This window comes from Cnephaeus nilssonii, assembly GCF_951640355.1.
Source record: "Cnephaeus nilssonii genome assembly, chromosome: 6".
NCBI classification, from domain to species: Eukaryota; Metazoa; Chordata; class Mammalia; order Chiroptera; family Vespertilionidae; genus Cnephaeus; species Cnephaeus nilssonii.
This window is the reverse complement of record NC_137077.1, coordinates 29,716,340-29,737,235: the sequence shown is the minus strand read 5'-3', so window position 1 is coordinate 29,737,235 and position 20,896 is coordinate 29,716,340. Positions and strand designations below refer to the sequence as shown.

At 37.5% G+C, this 20,896-nt stretch overlaps 1 protein-coding gene across 2 annotated transcripts in view; it reads right to left on the bottom strand.

Annotated features, from left to right (window-relative positions):
- Nucleotides 1-5,938: 5,938 nt before the first annotated feature.
- Nucleotides 5,939-20,896, bottom strand: part of PDE3A (phosphodiesterase 3A) — a 258,064-nt gene continuing 243,106 nt past the window's right edge. For both annotated transcript variants that reach the window (XM_079773401.1, XM_079773402.1), the window contains exons 11-16: nucleotides 20,635-20,748; nucleotides 20,301-20,500; nucleotides 18,482-18,685; nucleotides 17,655-17,810; nucleotides 15,230-15,488; nucleotides 5,939-7,793 (exon numbers count right to left, since the gene is read on the bottom strand). In XM_079773401.1, coding sequence (XP_079629527.1) covers nucleotides 7,552-7,793; nucleotides 15,230-15,488; nucleotides 17,655-17,810; nucleotides 18,482-18,685; nucleotides 20,301-20,500; nucleotides 20,635-20,748 — 1,175 coding nt within the window. In that variant the 3' untranslated portion in view covers nucleotides 5,939-7,551. The remainder of the gene's footprint in view (nucleotides 7,794-15,229; nucleotides 15,489-17,654; nucleotides 17,811-18,481; nucleotides 18,686-20,300; nucleotides 20,501-20,634; nucleotides 20,749-20,896) is intronic.

The window sequence follows — 20,896 nt, the reverse complement described above, 5'->3', positions numbered from 1 at the left end:
TGCTAATTTCAACTTTCCAATGACAGTTTTATGCCTGGAAGAGGTAACAACTGGTCACAACAATATGCCTCTTCAGGAATCAACATATTTTAACACCAAAAATTAAATCAAAGTAAGCAAATCAATCCAAACAAAAACAACTCTCGATTGAAACTGAAATTCTTTCAGTTGCATATCCTAATGTCATTAGGGAAAGCCAGGGAGAATCTGATTTTCGTAATTTTGCATTGACAGTTTCAGGATATTTATAAAAGCACCAATTTTCATTTTGTAATTTGCATGATAAAAATCTCTAGGAGGAAATAGCAGGGGATGATGGGTTCAGTGATATTTATTTGCAGTGCTTGTCAACTAATAAATTGTCCTGTTGTAACAAAAATGCTATGAGTTCTGTGAGAATATACCAAGAAACGAACTACACTAAAAAATGAAAACAAACAAACACCAGTGAAGCATACATTACATGGTAATAATCCCATGCAAATATTTTACAGAGTATTAAAAATAGTGATCTTTAAACTAATGAACAAATATATACTAAAGTTCAAGCCACTTCAATTCTACTAACATGTAATATATAGATATGTTAGGGCTATTATTTAAAGATAGTAAGACTATAGTACTGGATTATGCTTATAATAGCTAAAGCAAAGTATCTGACAATATGGGTTTAAAATCGTAAACATAATCAGTTAAATTTTAAAAGAAAGGTGATGGCAATTCTATCAGCAACGAGTTATATAAACGAAGATCTTTAAGCAATTACTTTTAATTTCACATTGAACCACCTGAATAGTTTGTTATTCTAGAGGAGCAAAATTACTACTATTAAAAAAAATCCTTCTTTTCAAAAGTATCCAAGCAGCAGTGTCAAAGCTCCAAGGGCTAATTCACATTCTGAAACATGTGTAAGTGCTGATTGTAATAAATGAAGTCAGGGTTGAAATATGGATCCATTAGGCTATTAAGTCCCTTTACTCCAGAGTAACTAATAACTAACTAAATTGGTTGTCATAAAATTGAGAGGTGTACTGGGATGATCCTTGAAGTTTTATGTAGTGTTCACTCCCAATGCACAGTTCTGCCTTATTTTTTCTTTTTTTTTCCACTTTTTAGTAAGATGGGCTGTACAATAAAGCTAGGTGTGCCAAGTTAGAACTTGAGGTGAAAGGCAACCTCCTTATTACAGCAGAGGAGAATTTCTAATTATTTTTTTCTTTACTAACTTTGAGTTAGAGAAGTAAAATTGAGGAGAAGCCCTATTTTTCCCCCTATGCCTTTGACTTTATTTATTTTAGAAGACAGGAAGAATTCCCTGATTCCCTGCTGTAGTTTCTGTTTCATTGGAAATAGGTATTTCTACTGACACTGAAAATTTAATTAAAGCATTAAAGCTTTACAAATATTTTTAAGTACTTTTCTATTTATAAATTTCAAATTCCAACCTACCATTTGATCACTCTTGGCACATGAATGCAGTGGGTGTGGTTTATTGACTGCTCAGTGTTTCATCTGTGGAAGTCAAGATTAATAAGATTTAATTTTCCTTGGTAATGAAGATAAGTATTTAGGTTTTAAATTGCAGTATAATTTAGTAAAATATAACCTCTATTAATATACCATTTATCTTAAAATAAGCTAAAACATGATTAAGTTGGTGGATAATACATTCTTTTTTCTTAGGGTAACTCAGAACTCTGAGTATAATTTGTACACTTAATCTAATTAAATTATTGGGAGTAAATTTCTCTATCACATGTATTTATTAGACTCTTCATAAAACATTTTTCTCCCTGAGTTAAAGGACATTAGAAAAAAATAAAAATTCATCTTTACAGTTTTCTGTTACATAATACTAGTTCTGATTACATCAAAATATTTAGCGTCTCTATATCATGGAATGTCATTTTGTGGGTTTCATTTAAATTGAATAATAAATTAACAGCTTTGGTTAAAAATAAATCAAATTTAAATATTTTTGAAAGTACATTTGATAATTAAATATTACTATCTGTGAAGCACTTTTATTGCATTATTTGCATGATTAAAAATGATTTCTTGGTATGAAGCAATGAGGAAATCTGAACATGGGCATGTTCAGTATTTCTTATCAATAAGGAGAAGGCTTTTCTTTTGTGCTCCACCACTCTTCAGTGAAGCAGAAATCCACAGATACCAACACCTGTCAAGGTACTCTACCTTAAAAGTATAATATGGAGAATTTGGATTCTTTTTAGAGCGTTAGGCATGTGCCAAAAGCTAATTTTGTTTTCCATCTATATATCATTTTTATATAGTTTATAGTCTTACCTGCATTCAAGTAATTTATATTGGATCAGTATTTTTAAAGCAAATTACCATTGAGTTCCAACAATAAAACAAATCCTTAATCTTCAGTTTGTATCTTCAAACATGTTTAGCAACAAAATGCCCAGTTATTGTTTTTGTCACCATTGTTAACCTGCTGTTCGAATGATTTGATAGTCTGAACATAAAGATAAGTTTAGGTAAGGTGAAAGAACCCTTAAGAAAAAAGCAGCAGCATTTTAGCAAATGAAATTGTCTAAAATCCATGGTGCGTAACACAGACTGAAAAACTTGTTTGTGTTCTTCTCTGTGGTTCTTTAGTGTGAAACATACAAATGCTTATGGAAACTCAATTTAAGTTCTTTATCTAATGCATGGTTAGTAGCTTAATTTACTCAGTGCTTATAGTTTAAGTAATTCGCCCCCAAATTTTCAATAGGAATTTGAATGTTTTCTAGAGGAACAAACTGATATGAATATAGGACTGAGCACTGGTATTATTTTCCTCTGATTAGAAATTCTAAGAATAATTAAGTTTTGGAATGCCTTTTGCCTAAAATGGCTAATCTGTCTCCTACTTTAAAGTTTTCATTTTGTTGAACAAATAAGAAAAATGAACGGACAATATCAGCAAGTTCACAGTTTTACCTCATGAAAAAAATCATGAGAGAAATGAACGAACTAGAACAATGGGCATAATGTATTTTGCTGCTTGTTAGGAGAGAAGGTGAATGAAAGAAACCCAATTTGGTTCAAAGTATGTAGATACTTCAGCTATCAATTGTATAGAGTTCAGCTATTAGCACTTAAAAATTTGATTGATTTCCCCCGCAAGCATTACTAATAATCTCTAGAATAAGGAATATCTTTATTTACTCTAGACCAGTGGTCAGCAAACTCATTAGTCAACAGAGCCAAAGATCAACAGTACAACAAAAGATTGAAATTTCTTTTGAGAGCCAAATTTTTTAAACTTAAACTTCTTCTAATGCCACTTCTTCAAAATAGACTCACCCAGGCCGTGGTATTTTGTGGAAGAGCCACACTCAAGGGGACAAAGAGCTGCATGTGGCTCGCGAGCTGCAGTTTGCCGACCACTGCTCTAGACTATGAAAGTTTGCAGAGCTCTGTCTTACTGGAGTCTTCTGACAGTTTAAAAGGCAGTTTTCTTCTAAAATGGCATATAAACTAGAAAATGCTAAGTAGAAATCAGGGTTTGGTTGGAAGAAAAGGATGATAAGACCCTTATTGTGGTTTTCATTATTATTTTAGAAATATTGAAAATGAGGACACTGGAGATCCCCATACTGACACAGAAGCACCAAAAAGACCTTCCAAAGTAGAATAGATAATAATTTTTTGATTATTTGCTTCTCATTAATCAAAAATTGTTCATCACACAAATAGTTCACATTTGTAAAGCAGTTATTTCAAACTTTAAACTTTATTTACAATGATAATTTTCATATCTTTATTACTTAGAAAATAATTTATGTTTTTCCATCATTTAAACAAAGTATAGGCCTGAGACTCATGCCTTTTGCACAGCTTTTTACCTTCAAGGAAAGTTCTCTGGGAAAGTGACAGGGACATCAGGAAATCGCGAACCAAGAGAGGCAGGGGACATGAGGAAATCACAATACATACATGTAATATGAACAGTCTACATGACATGCAACCCCTTTTCTACAGTTTTACTGGGATTGCAATGATTGGAACTTGTTCTGGAATTCCATCAAAATGGGCTGGACATAATTGGATATTCTGTTTTTAGAAAGTGGATATTTTCTTAAACATAATATGAAGAAATTCTTTGTCAGATGAAGACCAGTAGATATATCCCTGTACAGAGCTCCTGTCTTCATCTTCTGCTGAGAACAAAACCAGGTGTGATATAAATGAGAAAAAAATTACACTTGAAAAAACACCCTAATGTGGTGTTTTCACCAAAGAAACAATATTTTAAAAGTTGGCTTAGATGACTGGAAAGACATTCTATCAGTGTGGTGGAAATAACATCGATTAACACTCGTATTACACCTGGTCTTTTCCTCCATGGAGAACCACCACTAGCATCAAGGTCGTTAGTTCCAACCTTTTCTACCATTGGTTTCATGGCTGTCTATACAATTCTCTTTTCCCCTAAATGGGCCAGAAATTCCTTCATAGGAAAGACCTGAGTTTATCTAATGGCACCTGGAAATAGACTCATATAAAAATGTAACACATTGCAACAAATACACTTCAAGGATCTGGAGTTGGAAATGAACACAATAATATTGCTGTCTCAAGGAGGGGGAGAACTTCACTAGCAGAAATTACTTTCTATGTCCTTAGGCACCCTTTGGGATGTACTGGGTGTGTATGAAAGCCACGTACTTGATGAATCTCTGTTCCTTTATTTCAATTTATTTTTGAAGAAAAATGACCAGTCTGCCTAGACTGATAAACACAACTCTGGAATGAAGAGGTTCCAACTGCTTTGGCCATCATTACTTCATGTACTTTAAAACAAAACAAACAAAACAGGCAGTTCACTAAGACCTGTGCTCTGGCCTTTGCTTGGGGTCAAGCAGCTTGGACGAAGCTGCTCATATAAGGTTACAGACTCACATCTGTTCTCCTGCCGTTCTAATGGCTCCACACCTAGATTTTTTCCTGGACTTATATTTATTTTAGGAAAGTATGGCATTTGGAGAAGGGGGGGGGGGAAAGATTAGTTTGGTTAAGGAATTAGATTTAAGCGGTATGTGAGTATAAATCCTTTTTTTCCTTTCTCTTATTTGAAAGGGAAGGAGAATAGTTAAGTTTATTGGGGAAATGTACTGACTCAAAATAACTTTTGCAAACATAAAGGCACGTAGGCAATACTAAGAAAATAGAAAACTCAGTAAGTCTTAAACAATGAAGACAAAAAACAAAAAAACAACCCCCCCCCAAAAAAAAAACAACAAAAAAGCCCCAGCAAATATCGTCATTATTTAGAGTCTGCAACAATTTCATTCTCTCAATATTTTCATACTTATTGGGAAATCTGCCTTGAAACCATGTTATTTTTTATTGTATTATCTTTGCCTTGTTTGATAAATGTCATGAATTACTGTAAAATCATTGCTTTGGAAGGGAAAAATAATCATTTATGAGAAACAAAGGCATTTTTAATGTAAACACTCTTTTCTATGATGTCAGAGGAAATAAAAAGAAAAAAATCACAATCAAGACTTACTTAGGAGCTTGTTTAGGTGATGAGCAGGTCTGTCTATAGTACTGAAGGAAGAGTTATACCCAAAAAGTGTTGGGAAGAAATGGACACCAAAGATAAGCATTCGGTGTTGTTTAAAAAGTCTTTCACTTGGGAGTCATGGACCCAAAAGCTACCTAAAGGTTAGCAAAAGTTACTAGTGAAAAAACATTCTTGCAGCATCCTCATTTAATTGGCACAAAATAACTGCATCAGATTATCATTTATATTAGAGTAGGTAGAAGAGCGGCCGTCCAAAGACCTCCATGCAAATGAATCATCACTCTCTTACTGGGCTTGGAGATAGCTTCAATGTATAAAAATGGTGATTGAAATGCAACTTTATAAAAATGTTCCATTTTCCCTTTTTTTTAAAAAAAGTTTACTATCTACAGAAACAAAAAAATCTTTATATTTACATCAAGATAACTATTCATGACAAATATAATAATATGAAATAAAATATTGAAAGTGAGTATCAACTTTTTAAATAGAGGTTTGGCTCACAGCATAAACAAGTGTAGATAAACAATAACAAAAAAAGACTTTCAATAACAGGCCCAGTCCCCTCAAACCCTTCCATATTCTTCCCTGCCAAAAGAAGCATGACAATGGGCCAGATTACAGATAGAAGCTACCCTATCACACAGCGTGTGGAATACCACGACAGGGTTGGTCAGTGGGCCCTTTGCCACCCAAAAGCCAATCTTCAACAGCTGCCAAGAATCGGGCTTTCACTGTGTCAACCAACACCAAACCCTAGTTTGAAAGTTTCCCCATTCATCTCTCACACGGTTTCTGTTTGCCTTCCTTTCTTTTTCTACCATGCACAGTTTGTAGCAGATTAAGACATGGGGATCACCGTGAAGAGCAATTCCCAGGTCTTCTCTGGAAAACCTTTCAGAATTCTCACCTGATGAAAAGACTGGACTCCAGCTTGTTCCTAGGTGTTTCTGCATAAAGAATGCCATCCCCTTAATGGTGATTTGATCTTAGGTGAGTGACAGGCATACTCGCAGACAAACAGCCCCTACACATTCATTAGGCCAGTAGATGGGAAAATGCCTCAGTCTTCCACAGTTAAGGCTGGTGATGGGGAGCCTCCAAGCGTTGTTTAGCATCATGTGGCCCTCTCACCCAGCCCGTGAACACCCCTCCCTCTGCAGAGGGACCTTTATTGAAGCTACATGGAGGAAGGCATTGGGGATGGCTGCCTCTCAAAGACACTCCAGAGCGAACTTCCCTCCGTTTGTTCACATGTGTTGAGTCATCTGCTGGTGGAATTCTATAAATTACTAACCACAAAAATCTCTCTTTACATGCACACTAACATCCATACCCACAAACACCCCATCAATCCTCTCTCTCAAACGTACGTACACACACACACACACACACACACACACACACACACACACACTCACTCACACACACACACGATGTTGGTAGGGTGTATAAGAATTCAAATAATTCTCTGGAACGTTCATCCCTCAGTCCTAAGAGCAAAAGCTTCTTAGTTGTAACCTACATTTGCTGCCCTGTTCCCTGCTAAGCCTCACCATTTCCTTCGTTTTCCTTTATTTTTTTCTTTTACGATTTATTATATCACAGTGACCACTATATATCTTAATATGAATGTTACTAAAATGTGGAGCCAGTACTTCTGGCTTTCAGTGTGTATGTGTGTGCGTGTGTGTGTGTGAATATGTTTTACTTGTATCTACGTGAGAGCTTATATACACACACACATATATATTTCTTCCTTAAAGAAAAAAAAATCCTTAGAAGCTGGTGTTGCAAGGTGAAAGCTTCTCTGAGCAAGAGTTTTTAACCATGTACCTCACTGTAAAAATAAACACATAAAATGCGAAGACTCCCCAAATGCAATGGCCATTTGCCCATCTTCTCGTATTTCTACAGTGTTGTGTCTAAGTGTTGTGCTGGCTTGGAAAGAGTCTGTGACAAGTCACTGGGTTTCGAGGCAGAGCTCATTCTATCCACTGTCACTGGTTTGGCTGTGGGGCTAGGGTCTCCTCTTCTCTCAGCTTCCCCTTTTCTTCTTCTTCTTCCCTGATGGCCTGGATGTGTTCTGAGGAATGCTGTTGGGGAGACTGGTCCGAGGACTGGCTTTCGATTCCCGCCAACCGCTGCTCCTCTTCAATGACTTTCTTCCACATCGTGTGGTTCTGCACGAGGTGCTGAGTTATTTGGCAGCAGATTTTCCTCCTTTTGAAAGTTTTCTTTCCTGAGAAAACACCAAATGAGACTACTTATTTGTGTGCTGAATACAACAGTTATTTCTTTTCACATTATTGATGGGGATTAAGTACCAAATGGATACAGATATCACTGGACTTGTGTATGGTAATAATGTCACTTCCGGAATGGGGAGAGAAGAGGGAGATGGCGATCACCATTAATATAGCATCGAGGCAGGTCTCTGAATGGCAGTTGGTATTTGTTAATGTCAATACAAGGTTCTGTTGGTATCTTGGTATTACTCCCACTCCTTCAGACTCTCAAGACTTTTCACCAAAAGATGACTAACATAACTTCTTGCTATGCCTTCGTTTACTTTGTTAACCAGTTCAACTCACAAGAGTCCACACAACTGATGTCTTTAAAGATGGTTTTGATGTTACTGCTCTGCTTCATGTGCAATAATAAATTAATTTTAAACTCCTCTCAAAGTTTTCCCACAAGCTGGCACAAACACACTTTTGCAGTCTTCCTCCATCTGCAGGCTGCTTTCTATCTGCACGTACCTGGCCTCTTTTCTGTACATACACTGAACTCCTCTACTTCCTAGCTGGTACAGCCCCTCCTTCTGAAATGCTCTTCTCAGTCACTGAAAGTTCATGTCCATTTCTTATTTTGAAATCCAGTCCCATTTCATTGAATTCCTCTTCTAAGTAAAATCTTTCAACCTCTCTCTCTCTTAAACTCTCTTGTCACTCTCTATATGCTTCTCACAGCAGATAGTGTTTCCTGTTTTTGTTTTTTTTTTGTTCATTTGTTTTTAATTTCTCATGATCATTATCTCTTTTTCTGGAAACTACACATTCAAAATCATTTAGGAAGAGTGACCCTTTCTTTCAGTTACATAGTTCTGGAAAAGGCGATCAAATTCAACTTCCCCACCCACTTCCGACAACATAGCTGTGTCCCAGTGATTGGCCAGTGCACAGGTATGGAACCCAATTCAGACCTATCAGAGTCCTTCCCTGGGACTTTTACTATTGGTGCAGCGTGAGCATGAGGTCTGGGAGTCAGGACTGGAGATCTTTTCTTCTCTGCTAATGTATTTGGAATGAAGTTAACATAGAGCAAGATTGAAAGAATAAGCCGTTAGGCAGATGAGTCAGAGATAAGAACAGGAGCAAGTTAGCTCTAATACCAGCCACCATTATGTTTACATGAGCCAATAATTTCCCTTTTGTGTATATATTCATTTGATTGAAGTTTTGTCACTTGTATCAAAAACAACGTCCTAAATCCTCGAAGGCACTTATTCTCATAGATTCCAGCTCCTTTATTAGACTACAGCCTCTCTGAGGCAGCCTTGTGAAGAACTGCACAGATCTTACACATGGCAAGGCTCAGCAAATATGCATTTCATAAACAGATTACATTTACTGTGTCCAAACAATTTAATGTTTTCAATATGGAAGTACCGAAGACAATTTTCACAGAATTGCATGTCTTGATTGAAGAAATGTAATAAAATTAGTTTCAAGGGAAGAAACATAAGCTGTTTTAAATACTTTGCATTGATGCCATAATTTACTATTGAGGCTTCCAATTCCTTATGTATTTGTTCAGCACCTAATCTGTACTACGTGTGCTACTGTCTGGTGATTCACTGATAGGCAAGATAGATATGATACATGCCAGCATGGAGCTTTTGCTCTAGCGGGGATCTATAGAGTGAACAAGTATCTACAATTATATTGAGTTTTATAAAGTTCTTGAAAGGTAGCAGACTGAGAGGGAAATGCCTCACCTGGGAGGATTCTGTATGATGACGGTAGTTTGGACTAAGATGGGGATAATGAAAATGAAGATAGATAAATGTGAGACATATTTGTGAAGCTCAATCAATACAACTTTGGCAACTGATTAGATGTAGGAAACAAGAGGGAGGAATCAAAGACAACCCTGAACTGTCTGGCCGGAGCAGCTGAGTAGATGGTGATATGATGTCCTGGGAAAGGAAGCGTCAGAGGAGGAGCAGATTAGAGGGGTATATTGAACATAAAGTGTCGGAGAGACCTACAAGAGGAGAGGTAAAGTAGGCAGTTGACCTTGAGCTGAGAAGAGAGGGCTGTTCTCTTCTAAGCTTCCAGAATATAATGTAACTCTCAGTATTTTCATCTGGGTGACCATTTTAAACTCAGGTGAAGAATTTATAAATTAGGCTAAATCCTACCATTAGACTGTAAGCTTCCCTATGGAAAGAAGCAATTCCCCCCCTATATCCACAAAGCTCCAGCCTTTTGTAAGTATTCAGTAGAAGTTTAGCAAATGAATCATGTTCTCTCTAGTTTCTGTTCCAAAGTTGCAAGTAAATAATGAAGTATTGATAAGTGATAAAAATGGTATAATGATATGAAAAAGTGGTCCACAGGAAATTCTGATCTTCTTGAGACTATATCAAAGAGTTAACAGTACAAGTTATCACATATTCAGATATTTGGGTTTCCTTAATGAAGTAGTAATGATTTACAATATATATTCTGGAAGAAAGAAGAAGAGTAGGAAGAAGAAAAGGAGGAAGAGGAAGAAATGGAGGAGGAGGAGAAAATAGTCACAATAGCAAAATAGAAAAAAATTAAAAAGTCAATTGCTATGAGATGTGCCAAAGGAACGAGCTGTCTTGGAGGCCATACACCAGAATGTTTGTGGAAGTGCTAATGATTGCTACAATGGTTTCATTTTAATATACCACAGGAATTTCTTGTACTTTATAGGACAAGATCAATTTTTAAAACACAGTTCAGAAAAAGGATCTTCTCTAATAAAATGGTAATATGCAAATTAACCATCACTCCGTGACATAAGCCACGCCCACCAGCCAAACCACGCCCATCAGCCAATCAGGGCGGGTATGCAAATTAACCCAAACCAAGATGGCTACAGCCACAGAGAGCAAGGTTTCCCAGGTAACAGAGCAAGCCAAGCTTTCCATAGCCGTTGCAGGCCTAAGCCTCCACTCAAGCTACAAAGTTTCAATTATAGAAGGTAAACAAATTCAAACAAATGGCAACAGAATGGAGCTTGAGAAAGCAGGCCAGGGTTGCCGGCGGCAACAGGGGAAGCAAAGCTTTAAAGCACACCCTGGCCGGGCTCACCCGCTTAAGGCAACAAAGTTTCAACTGTAGAAGGTGAATTAACTGCCACAGAGATGGCTGCCGCCCCGGAGGGAACAGCAGGCTTGGCTCTGCTCCAGGCTACAAAGTTTCAATTGTAGAAGGAAAATAAATCCCTGATACCAGGGCCTCCGCTTAGGTTGCCAGGGGGCGTGGCCAGCCTGTAAACCACCACAGGCCCCTCGCTCAGGCCACCCCACGCCCCAAGAGAACCCCACCCTGATCCGGGACACCCTTCAGGGCAAACCAGCTGGCCCCCACCCGTGCACCAGGCCTCTATCTTATCTAATAAAAGAGTAATATACAGATTGATCATCACTGCAACACACAATATAGCTGCCCCCATGTGGTCAAAGATCCTGCCCCCATGTGGACACAAGATGGCCACTACAAGATGGACAGCAGGGGAGGGAAGTTGGGAGGCACCCGGCCTGCAAGGGAGGGCAGTTGAGAGGGACCAGGCTTGCAAGGGAGGGCAGTTGGAGGTGATCAACCCTGCAGGAGAGGGCAGTTAGGGGTGACCAGGCTGGCAGAGGAGGGAAGTTGGGGGCAAACAGGCTGGCAGGGGAGCAGTTAAGCATCAACCAGGCTGGTAGCGGAGTGGTTAGGGGGTGATCAGGCTGGCAGGCAGAAGTGGTTAGGGGCAATCAGGAAGGCAGGCAGGCAAGCAGTTGGGAGCCAGCAGTCCTGGATTGTGAGAGGGATGTCCGACTGCCCGTTTAGGCCCGATCCCATCAGGATCGGGCCTAAACGGGCAGTCGGACATCCCTCCAGGAGTCCCAGATTGGAAAGGGTACAGGCTGGGTTGAGGGACAACCCCCCGCCGTGCACGAATTTCGTGCACCGGGCTTCTAGTATGAAATAATCTTGAATTACTTTTGAACCATATAGACACATTAAAAAACTGGTTAAATGCTTAAATGCCAGGGAGAATGCATATAGGCAGTCTTAAGCAAGAATTTAAAAAAATATATTTACTTCACTCATTATTTTATTTATGAAATGGACCCATCAATCAAACCTATATTGACCACCTACTTACTGACATACAGTTTTCTGGATGCTATGGAAACAATGACCAATTTGCCTCAGAGCTTGTACAATCTATAGGTCAGAAAGCCAAGAAGACAAAAAAATGAAATACACATGCTATATTTTATAGCAGACATACTCATGTGACCAAGATGGCCTTAATGGTCCCCTCAGCTTGAATAAACTTTAGACAGGTTTTTTTTCAAGTTTTATAAAGTAAATGCTCTAAGAAAAGGGAGGTGAGCTTCAAACTGCTAATTCTTTATCTGCCCCCTTGGAATATATATTTCCCAGCCTCTAGCCAGTCTTACAACTTGGGAACATCATCTCAGGGATCTGGGAGCCTAACTTCCATAAGCACCAGTTAGCAAACACACATGGCCTAAGTGACCAACTCCCTCTAAGTTCCTCCATTCTCTGTCACTAGTTCATCCCAGCCCTTAAAAACTCTCCTGCCTTTGTTTCAAGGGAGGTGAGTTCAATTTTTCTTCCTTATTGCAATGGTTTTGAATAATGTCTTCCTTGCCATTTTTGACAAGTGTGTAGTACAGTTTATTTCTGACATGTCAAACCATAGTGAACGAAAGACTCAACTCGTGAGGAAACAGGTAAGATTTTTTTCAAAGGAAATGACACCTTTGAATGAGATGTCAATGATGAAACTTACTACACTGGGTGAAGAAGGGGCTGGTAGCATTCTGGGAAGAATGAGGGGCATGTCTAGGGGCCTGAAGCATGACATAGGCTTCTTCATTTGAGAGCTTCTCAACAAGGGAGATTTATTAATAATAAAATAGATTAATACATTAGATTTTAAAAAGCAAGTCTCTAAAATACTCTCCTACCAAAGCCATTTACTTGTCTATTTCTACCTTGTTTATGTTGTAGTTAAATACAAATCAGTTCCTGCTGAGAAATTTTTAAAAGGTTAACATACTTTCTATGCTAACCTTTCGAATCAAGAGAGCTACAGATGGCCACTGGCTGCAGCACAGGCTTGCATCACGGGCATAGGAAACACCCTACCACGCAGGGTGATGATTCCATCTGAGATTTATACACATTCATGGCAGGGCATTCGCAGGGAAGGAGCTGACACAGAGCTCAATTTTTTTCCTTTCCTTTCAGGTCAGCCCCCGTGAGAGCAGCTGTTCTCTTATTAATGCTGTTGAACATTAGCAGTAAACCTCTCTGGAATTAAACTGAATGAGGTGACGTAGAAGAAAGTTTGTACCAAATGAATTTGCGTAGATTAGAGTCCGCAGGTGGTCTAAAACATGCTTGTATTGGGAGCCAAATTGTTCGGCGCTGGAACCTCTTGAAAGGAGAACAAAGAGCCTTTCATTGCTCAAATTCTAAATGCAGCTTAGTACTTCATTAGAAACCTCTTAGTTCGCTGTAGGAATCTTTCAGATTTAATTATGAGGTAGGAAAAAGCCTTCTTTCCCTAGGATACCATATTGAAACATTTTATTCTATGTTTCCTGGGAGGTCTCCAAGTTTTACAAATTGTTGAAGTTATCAGTGCATATTTAATTTAAGTCTAAGTTTCAGGCTAACTCCAGCTACCCATCATAGTCGATATGAATTCTGAAATTAAAAGGACAACAGGAAATAGCCATGGAGTTAAAAATGAGGAGACTTGGGATTCCTTTCTGATTCTGCAGAAAACATCCACACCTTGGAATGCTACTTAAATTTTTGAGCCTCAGTTTAGTCTTTTGTAAAAGGAGGCAGCTAAACTAGATGATCACTAGTTCTCCCATTTCTAAAATTCCATTATGTCTTGTCTTTCTCTGACTGGCTTATTAAATGTGGAATCTAATGAACAAAATAAACTGATGAACAAAATAGATCCAGAGACATAGAGGCATGGAACAGACAGTCGAAACTCAGAGGGAAGGCGGGGTAAGTAGGTGGGTGGGTGGGAAGAGATCAACCAAAGAACTTGTATGCATATATGCATAACCCATGGACACAGACAACAGTGTGATGAAGGCCTGGGGCAGGGTAGAATTCAGGTGGAAGAGGGTGGGATTCGGGTGGAGAAATAGCAAAGAGCCTTTGTTGAGAATACTTCACAACATGAAGAAAAATAATCTGTTTTTATAGTTAATTAAATGGATTAGATTGGGTGCACTGTGCAGTCCAAATCAATGGCCAGATCTGAGCACTTCTCCTTGTCCCTCTTGCCACTAACTCAGTCCAAAGCCACAGGTATCTCTCATTTGGGCAATTTCAACAGCCTCTTAACTCATCCCATTGCTCAGACCCCTTTCCCTACCCCCAAACTCAATAATTTACTAAATACAGCAGCTGAAACAATGCAATTGAAATGTGAGTTGAATCAACAAACACTTCTGCTCAAAACCTCTGATGGCTTCCCAACTCAGTCAGAGTAAAAGCCAAACTCCATACTGTGATCTAAGAGCCCTACCTTCAAACCTCACATCATACAGCCCCCACTCTCCTGCTGCTCTCCCATCCCTTCTCCTCTGCTTCAGCCACCCAGCGCTCCTCATGCTCCTGGAACACCCAGCCGCGCACACCTCTGGACCTTTACACGGCTGCTTTCCTCTCCCCTTGGAATGATCTTATCTCTATCTTTATGAGTTACTCCTGCACTTTTCTGAGGTCTGTAAATTTTTTTTTAAACATCTGTCTTTCTTACTTAGACCTTCCATGGCCACCTTATCTAAAATTTTAACCTTTTAATTTTAATTTCATATCCCCTTACCTTTTAAAAAGTTTTAACATTTATCAGTACCTAACATTGATTTACTGGTTTATCTTGCTTAATATCTGCTGACCCCACTGGAATGTAGGTCTAAAGGGCAAGGATTTATTTATTCTTTTGTCTGATTTGTTCATAGCTCTGTCTGGAAGAATGGCTGCCATAGAGTAGGTACTCAGTAAATACCTGCTGAATGAATGAGTGATTACCATCTCCCACTGCTTTACATGGTCTCCCCATTACCAAGCCAATAGCAGCCTATAGTTTCTGTATATGGTACCTGATCTTTCTTTTATCCTGAAATTGTTAAGATACTCTGAAGAATAGGCTTCCACTATTTAATTTTTTTTTAACTTCATGACAGAGAACATGTCTTTGTATAAACGTGGTATTATTATAGATCCCATAATCTCTCATTTCTCTTTTTTATGAGATTGAAGGGGGTTATCCATAATCAAATGCAGCAGATGATATTTGGACTCAAAAGTATATAATTCATAAAAAGCAGACGATTCATCTGAACCTAAAAAAGATTTTATAACTTACTTGGAGATTCATTATTTTCATAGGTTTCCTCTTCATTTGGTGCTTCTTCTTCCTCCTCCTCTTCTTCTGGGTCATCAGTATCTCCTGACTCATCACTGCCTTCCACCCATTTCCCTGGCATCAGTCCTGCTGAGTCATAGGAGTTGCACAGAGGACCCACAATGTGAGAGATAAAGGATTCCTGAAGGTTGGCCAGCTGGGGAGCAGAACGGTCCATGAAGGGGCTTATTGGTAACCCAAGGCTGGCCTCTTCGTCACCCTAAAAATAGGAAGTTATCCGGAAAGGAAAGTTTAAAATACAAGTAAAGTCAACATTTGCTTAGCATCTAAAATTTGCAAATACACAAGAACCCAGATATTCATGTGTGAATTCCCTCTTTATTGCTAAGAGATTCCACCCCAAAAGATACCACTATTTTGATCTTGAGGCTTTGGCTTTTGATCAAGGGGAACTATATAAGAAATGGTTTAATGTCTCAGCAGATAATATTTCTTATCACATTAGTCAGTGTGCCTTATATTAGAGTATAAATCCTATATAATAAAGAGGTAATATGCAAATTGACCCTCACACCCTCGCACAAGATGGCCACCCCCATGTGGTCAAAAATGGCTGCCCCTATGTGGTCAAAGATTACTGCCACAAGATGGCTGGCAGGAGAGGTTAGTTGTGGGCGTTCAGGCCAGCAGGGGAGGGCAGTTAGGGGCAACCAGGTCAGCAGGGGAGGGCAGTTGGGAGAGATCGGGCCAGCAGGGGAGCAGTTAGGCGTTGATTGGGCTGGCAGGAGAGTGATTAGGAGCAATCAGGCAGGCAGGCAGGTGAGTGGTTGGGAGCCAGCAGTCCCAGATTGTGAGAGGGATGTCCGACTGCCAGTTTAGGCTCGATCCCACAGGGGCCCGATCCCACTGGCAGTCGGACATCCCCCAAGGGGTCCCAGATTGGAGTGGATGCAGGCTGGGCTGAGGGACACCCCCCCCATGCATGAATTTTGTGCACCGGGCCTCTAGTATATCATAAAAACCAATGCTGGAAATAATTATCAAGCAAATACATATTCTATCATGTTTTCCTTTTTTTTGCCTTGGCTACCAGAAATCTTAAAATATGATAGTGTTCAATTAAAGTTGCTACCTTATCCTAGCTTTTGATTGAATTATATCTTCTGTGATTATATGATTTCTAGATTCTTATTTACCTATTTATATAATAGAATCATTCTATACATGTTTGTCTTTTGAACAGTTTCAAATCTTTCTGGAAAAAAAATCAGATTGTCAACCATAAAGAAATATACTAGTATATTAACAATGTTTATGCCTATGTAGTGGGAATTACTATAAGTGAATTTTCCTTTTTTCTTTATAGTTTTCCTGTATTTCAATATTTCAGGATTGATTATGAATTAACCTCATTCTTAGCAAAGGCAGTACATTATTTTCTAGAAGCACAAACCTTTTATCGTATATATGAATCTTGTGAATAATACCTGTAAAAGTTCTTTCTAATCTCTCTAAATATGTCCAGACAATTTATTACTTGTTAAGGTGTCTCATTCTATTTTTGGATGCCTTTAGTAATGCGAATTTATTTCTGGCATTGACCTGAAATCTATCTCCTCATAACTTCTATAAACTGGTTATATTCATACCCTTTTTAGGGTAGTAGAGAGGAATCTAATGTTTCTTATAAATCAGATTCTGTGTCAAGTACTTCATATAATATATCTTCTTTAATCTCCACAACTACTTCATGGTAAACCTAATCCTAAATTTGTATGTCAGTCTTTTAAGTATTTGAAGATAGTTATTATATCACCTCTATTTCCCCCCAGGATTAATATCTTCAGTTCCTTTAATGTCTTCATGTGCTTTTATGTCACTGATCCCTGTACTTTATCCATGCTCCACTACCTCCAAATTCATTTTAAGACTAAACACAATATTTCCAGTATAATCTGGAAATGTGGAGGGTAATATGGGGAAGACCACTTATGTTTACATTTTGGTGGTAGTTTTTTGGTAAACCTCACATTAACATGTCAAATAAAATGCCTGTTTTTTAAGCCTTTTCATGCACTGTGGTTCTTAACTCTATTAGAAAAGTAAAATTAATCTGGTATATATTCATATATTTAAACTTAAGTTGGCTTCTATTATAATGAATTTGTAAAAGGACAATATTTCAGTGGTCTTTCCCATGTCTCTATTACTTCAACATCTCTCAAAATACTTGCAAATAACTTTATCTTAGAGTTTTTATGGTTATAATTTAGTCCATTTTTGGTCATCTTTTTAATCCTGTGATTAAAATTGGCCAGTGCATTTTCTAATGTTAGGGTGAATATGAAATAGATTTATCACACTCAAAGCTTTTGGAAACTTGGCAGAATTTATGAGCAGCCTAAGCATGGATGAAATCAGTTACCTGTTCATAAAATTCACTGACAATACCCTCTGTCCACTGAAGATGGAGCTCTTTACTTTTAGCTGGCCCATTGATATCAGCCAACTTTATACACATTTGACAAACTAGTAGACGATCGTTTTCATTGGTCCAATCTATTCCAACATCATCATTTACCTGTTTGAGAAACAAAGATGGATGTGTTTTACCTCAAGGAAAGCAAAAGTTGACTAGGAGAATAAACAATACAATATTTATTGTTTTTTTTTCCCCATGTGGAGATCAGAATGCCAAGTGATGAGAATTTTTTCAGCTATTTAAAATAATGTTACTGCCTTGCATAAATTAATAGTAAAATAGTTTATAAAAATAAAATAACAAATGATGAATAATTATTAATTATGCAGTTGAAAATAAATGCTATTTAAATTAGCATGTTATCTATTACTATTAAAATAATGTAGCTACAAATAAGAAATTTTCTTGAATTAACATTTGAGGATTTATGTTTGACATATGAAATTTTGCTTCAGGGTTTTGACTTTTCTACTGCCAGATTACTTATGTTCATATATCACAGACGTGGGAGCAAATTAAGTCAAACAAAAACACAATGACAGAATTTCATTATTTTCCTGTATCACAAAATATAATATAGACAGCACCTCAGTGTCTCAAGTTCCTAGATTGGGACCAATGCCTATTTATCTGCTTCTAGTTAAACATTTTATTGCATTTCATTTTCACATTGGACATATAAGAGGTGATAGCAATGACTCTTCAATACTTTAGCCCCTTGACATCTTTCAGTGTGGCCATGAAATGAAGACTGGTACAAATCTAGTTACCTTGGCATTAAATTTGGCTACGAAGTCAAAGTGTTTCTTCAAGTCAGTGGCCAAAATTGCTTCAATGACAAGGAAACGGAAATGCTTAAATTCCACATGGTCAAGGTTAACTAAGAAGTTGTACTCTGGCCGGGACATGAAAAGGTTCCATGCAGCAGCTGCATGATGATTCTCCAGAACTGAGCGATCATTGTAGAGCACCGCCTAGGCAAACAAGCGAGAGAGGGAAGAGTTCAATTTTTTAAGTTAAAAAAAAATTACAAAAACAGATGAGAATATGCAATGCTTTGGGAATTTTTTTTCATGGAACACAAAAATGTAGTTTTGTGACTGCTGGTTATTAAGAATCACTTATGCTGCACATTGACTGTTGATTACTCTTCTTGGTTAAATTTCTTCCTTTCCCTTCTTTCTTTCTTTCTTTCTTTCTTTCTTTCTTTCTTTCTTTCTTTCTTTCTTTCTTTCTTTCTTTCTTCTTTCTTTCTTTCTTTCTTTCCTTCCTTCTTTCTCTTTCTTTCTTTCTTTCTTTCTTTCTTTCTTTCTTTCTTTCTTTCTTTCTTTCTTCTTTTTCTTTTTTTTTGTAAAATAAAGGTAATGTACTTGAAACTTTATTCCAAACACTTCCAAGTGAGGGGCTTAGTGCTAGATTTTATTAGATTTCTTTGCAGGACACAGGAATTTAACCAAAGAAATATGCATATATATTAATATACCTGAGAGGTAACTCAGCTATTTTTGCATCTAGAATCAGAATGACCTCCTCTTAAACATATATCTAATAAAGAGGAATGAAATTCCTGACAAGCCCATAATTTAAAACATTCTCACCCCATGATCAACCATAGGAAATATAACCCTTTATCTAGTAATTGAAGGTAACAGTATCTACTTGTTTGCAATTCTCTAATAATGCTCAGAAAAGGCCCAGAAGAAGAGGAAGTTGCCTTAAAAAATGCTTGAAGACTGTGTGATAGAGGATAGAAAACAAAAGGCATTAGGACAGAAGGACATTATTACTGAGGTATAAAAATAGGACAATTTGAATAGTAAGAAGCAAGAGGATTTGCATGACTATACAAAAAAATAATGCTTCTGTTTAAAGGACACATTGAAATAAGTTAAAGTAGGTAGTCAGGGGAAAATACAGGATATTTTTATTGTATATAGAGTAAAAGAAAATTCTAGACTATAAAACAGGAAGAAGCTTACTGAGTTTAATTGAATAGCTAATGATAATTAGATACCTAGTGATTAATTTTGACTTACATGTAAATATATGCTAAGATGTGCTTCTTTAAAGTTACCATTTTGGAATGCTAGGTTCAGGAAAAAATTTCCCTCAAATGAAATAAATTGATCTTTAATTCCGACTAACCAATAAAATACCTTAAGAATCATAATTGTTATAATAAAAATATATTTCAAAGGAATGGGATTTATATACAAAGAAGCCTTGCATTCTTAAAAGTCCAAAAAGATTTGGTTCTCTAATCTTTTCAGAAAGGGACTTCTGTACAAGTTGGATTTTCGTTTTTGAGGCAGTTCATAAACATGAATTCAAGTAGTTTTTCTTCCTTAGGAAAAAATTGAGAAGGGATCTCCATGGGTAATCAAGTTGCATACCTGCCATGAATAACTTGGAAGAAAACCACGTTATCTTTTCAAAGTTAGCATGGTCTCTAAGAACTTTATGTCAGGGCCGAATATAGTTCAGCTCATATTTATTTGGTGCCTATTATAAATCAAATTTAAAATATTGATTTGTTTTCCCAGAGAAATCTCTCAATTGAATTATTTCTCATAATCGAAATAGAATTACCTGAGGAGCACTAGTTGCCACCAGGAACGCATTAGTCCTTCCTGGGTGGTCATAGTCATGCATGGCTGCAGCCACATACAGTGCCATCAACTCTAAGGCAGGAATATTTCCAGACAGACATCCGTATTTATCATCTGGCACATTGTACATTTTTGAGAATACATATCCCATGTGTCCATGTGTAAATCCACTGTCAGAATCTGAAAAGAGAAGATGAAAGTAATTGAGACTCTGAAAAAGAATTAAATGATATCATTTATCGTGACCTCCTCAAAAAAAAGTACTCTATTGTTCCCATAGCTCACATGGGAGCACAGATGTCCTTAGCACGTACCTGAATCACTTGCTGATCCATGATCATTAATCACAGTTGAGAGGCCAGGGATCGGTTGCGTAGTAAGATACCAAACAGCATGTAAGACGTCAGTAGCATGGATTCTGTTATGATCTATATAACCAATGCAAAGGAACAAGTCATTCATTTGTGAACTTTGGGGTCCAAGGTCTAAGAGTGCCATCTACTGGATAAATAGTTTAGTCCTAACATTTTAATATCCCAGTGAATGCCAGCCAAACATTCTAGGACAAATACTCTT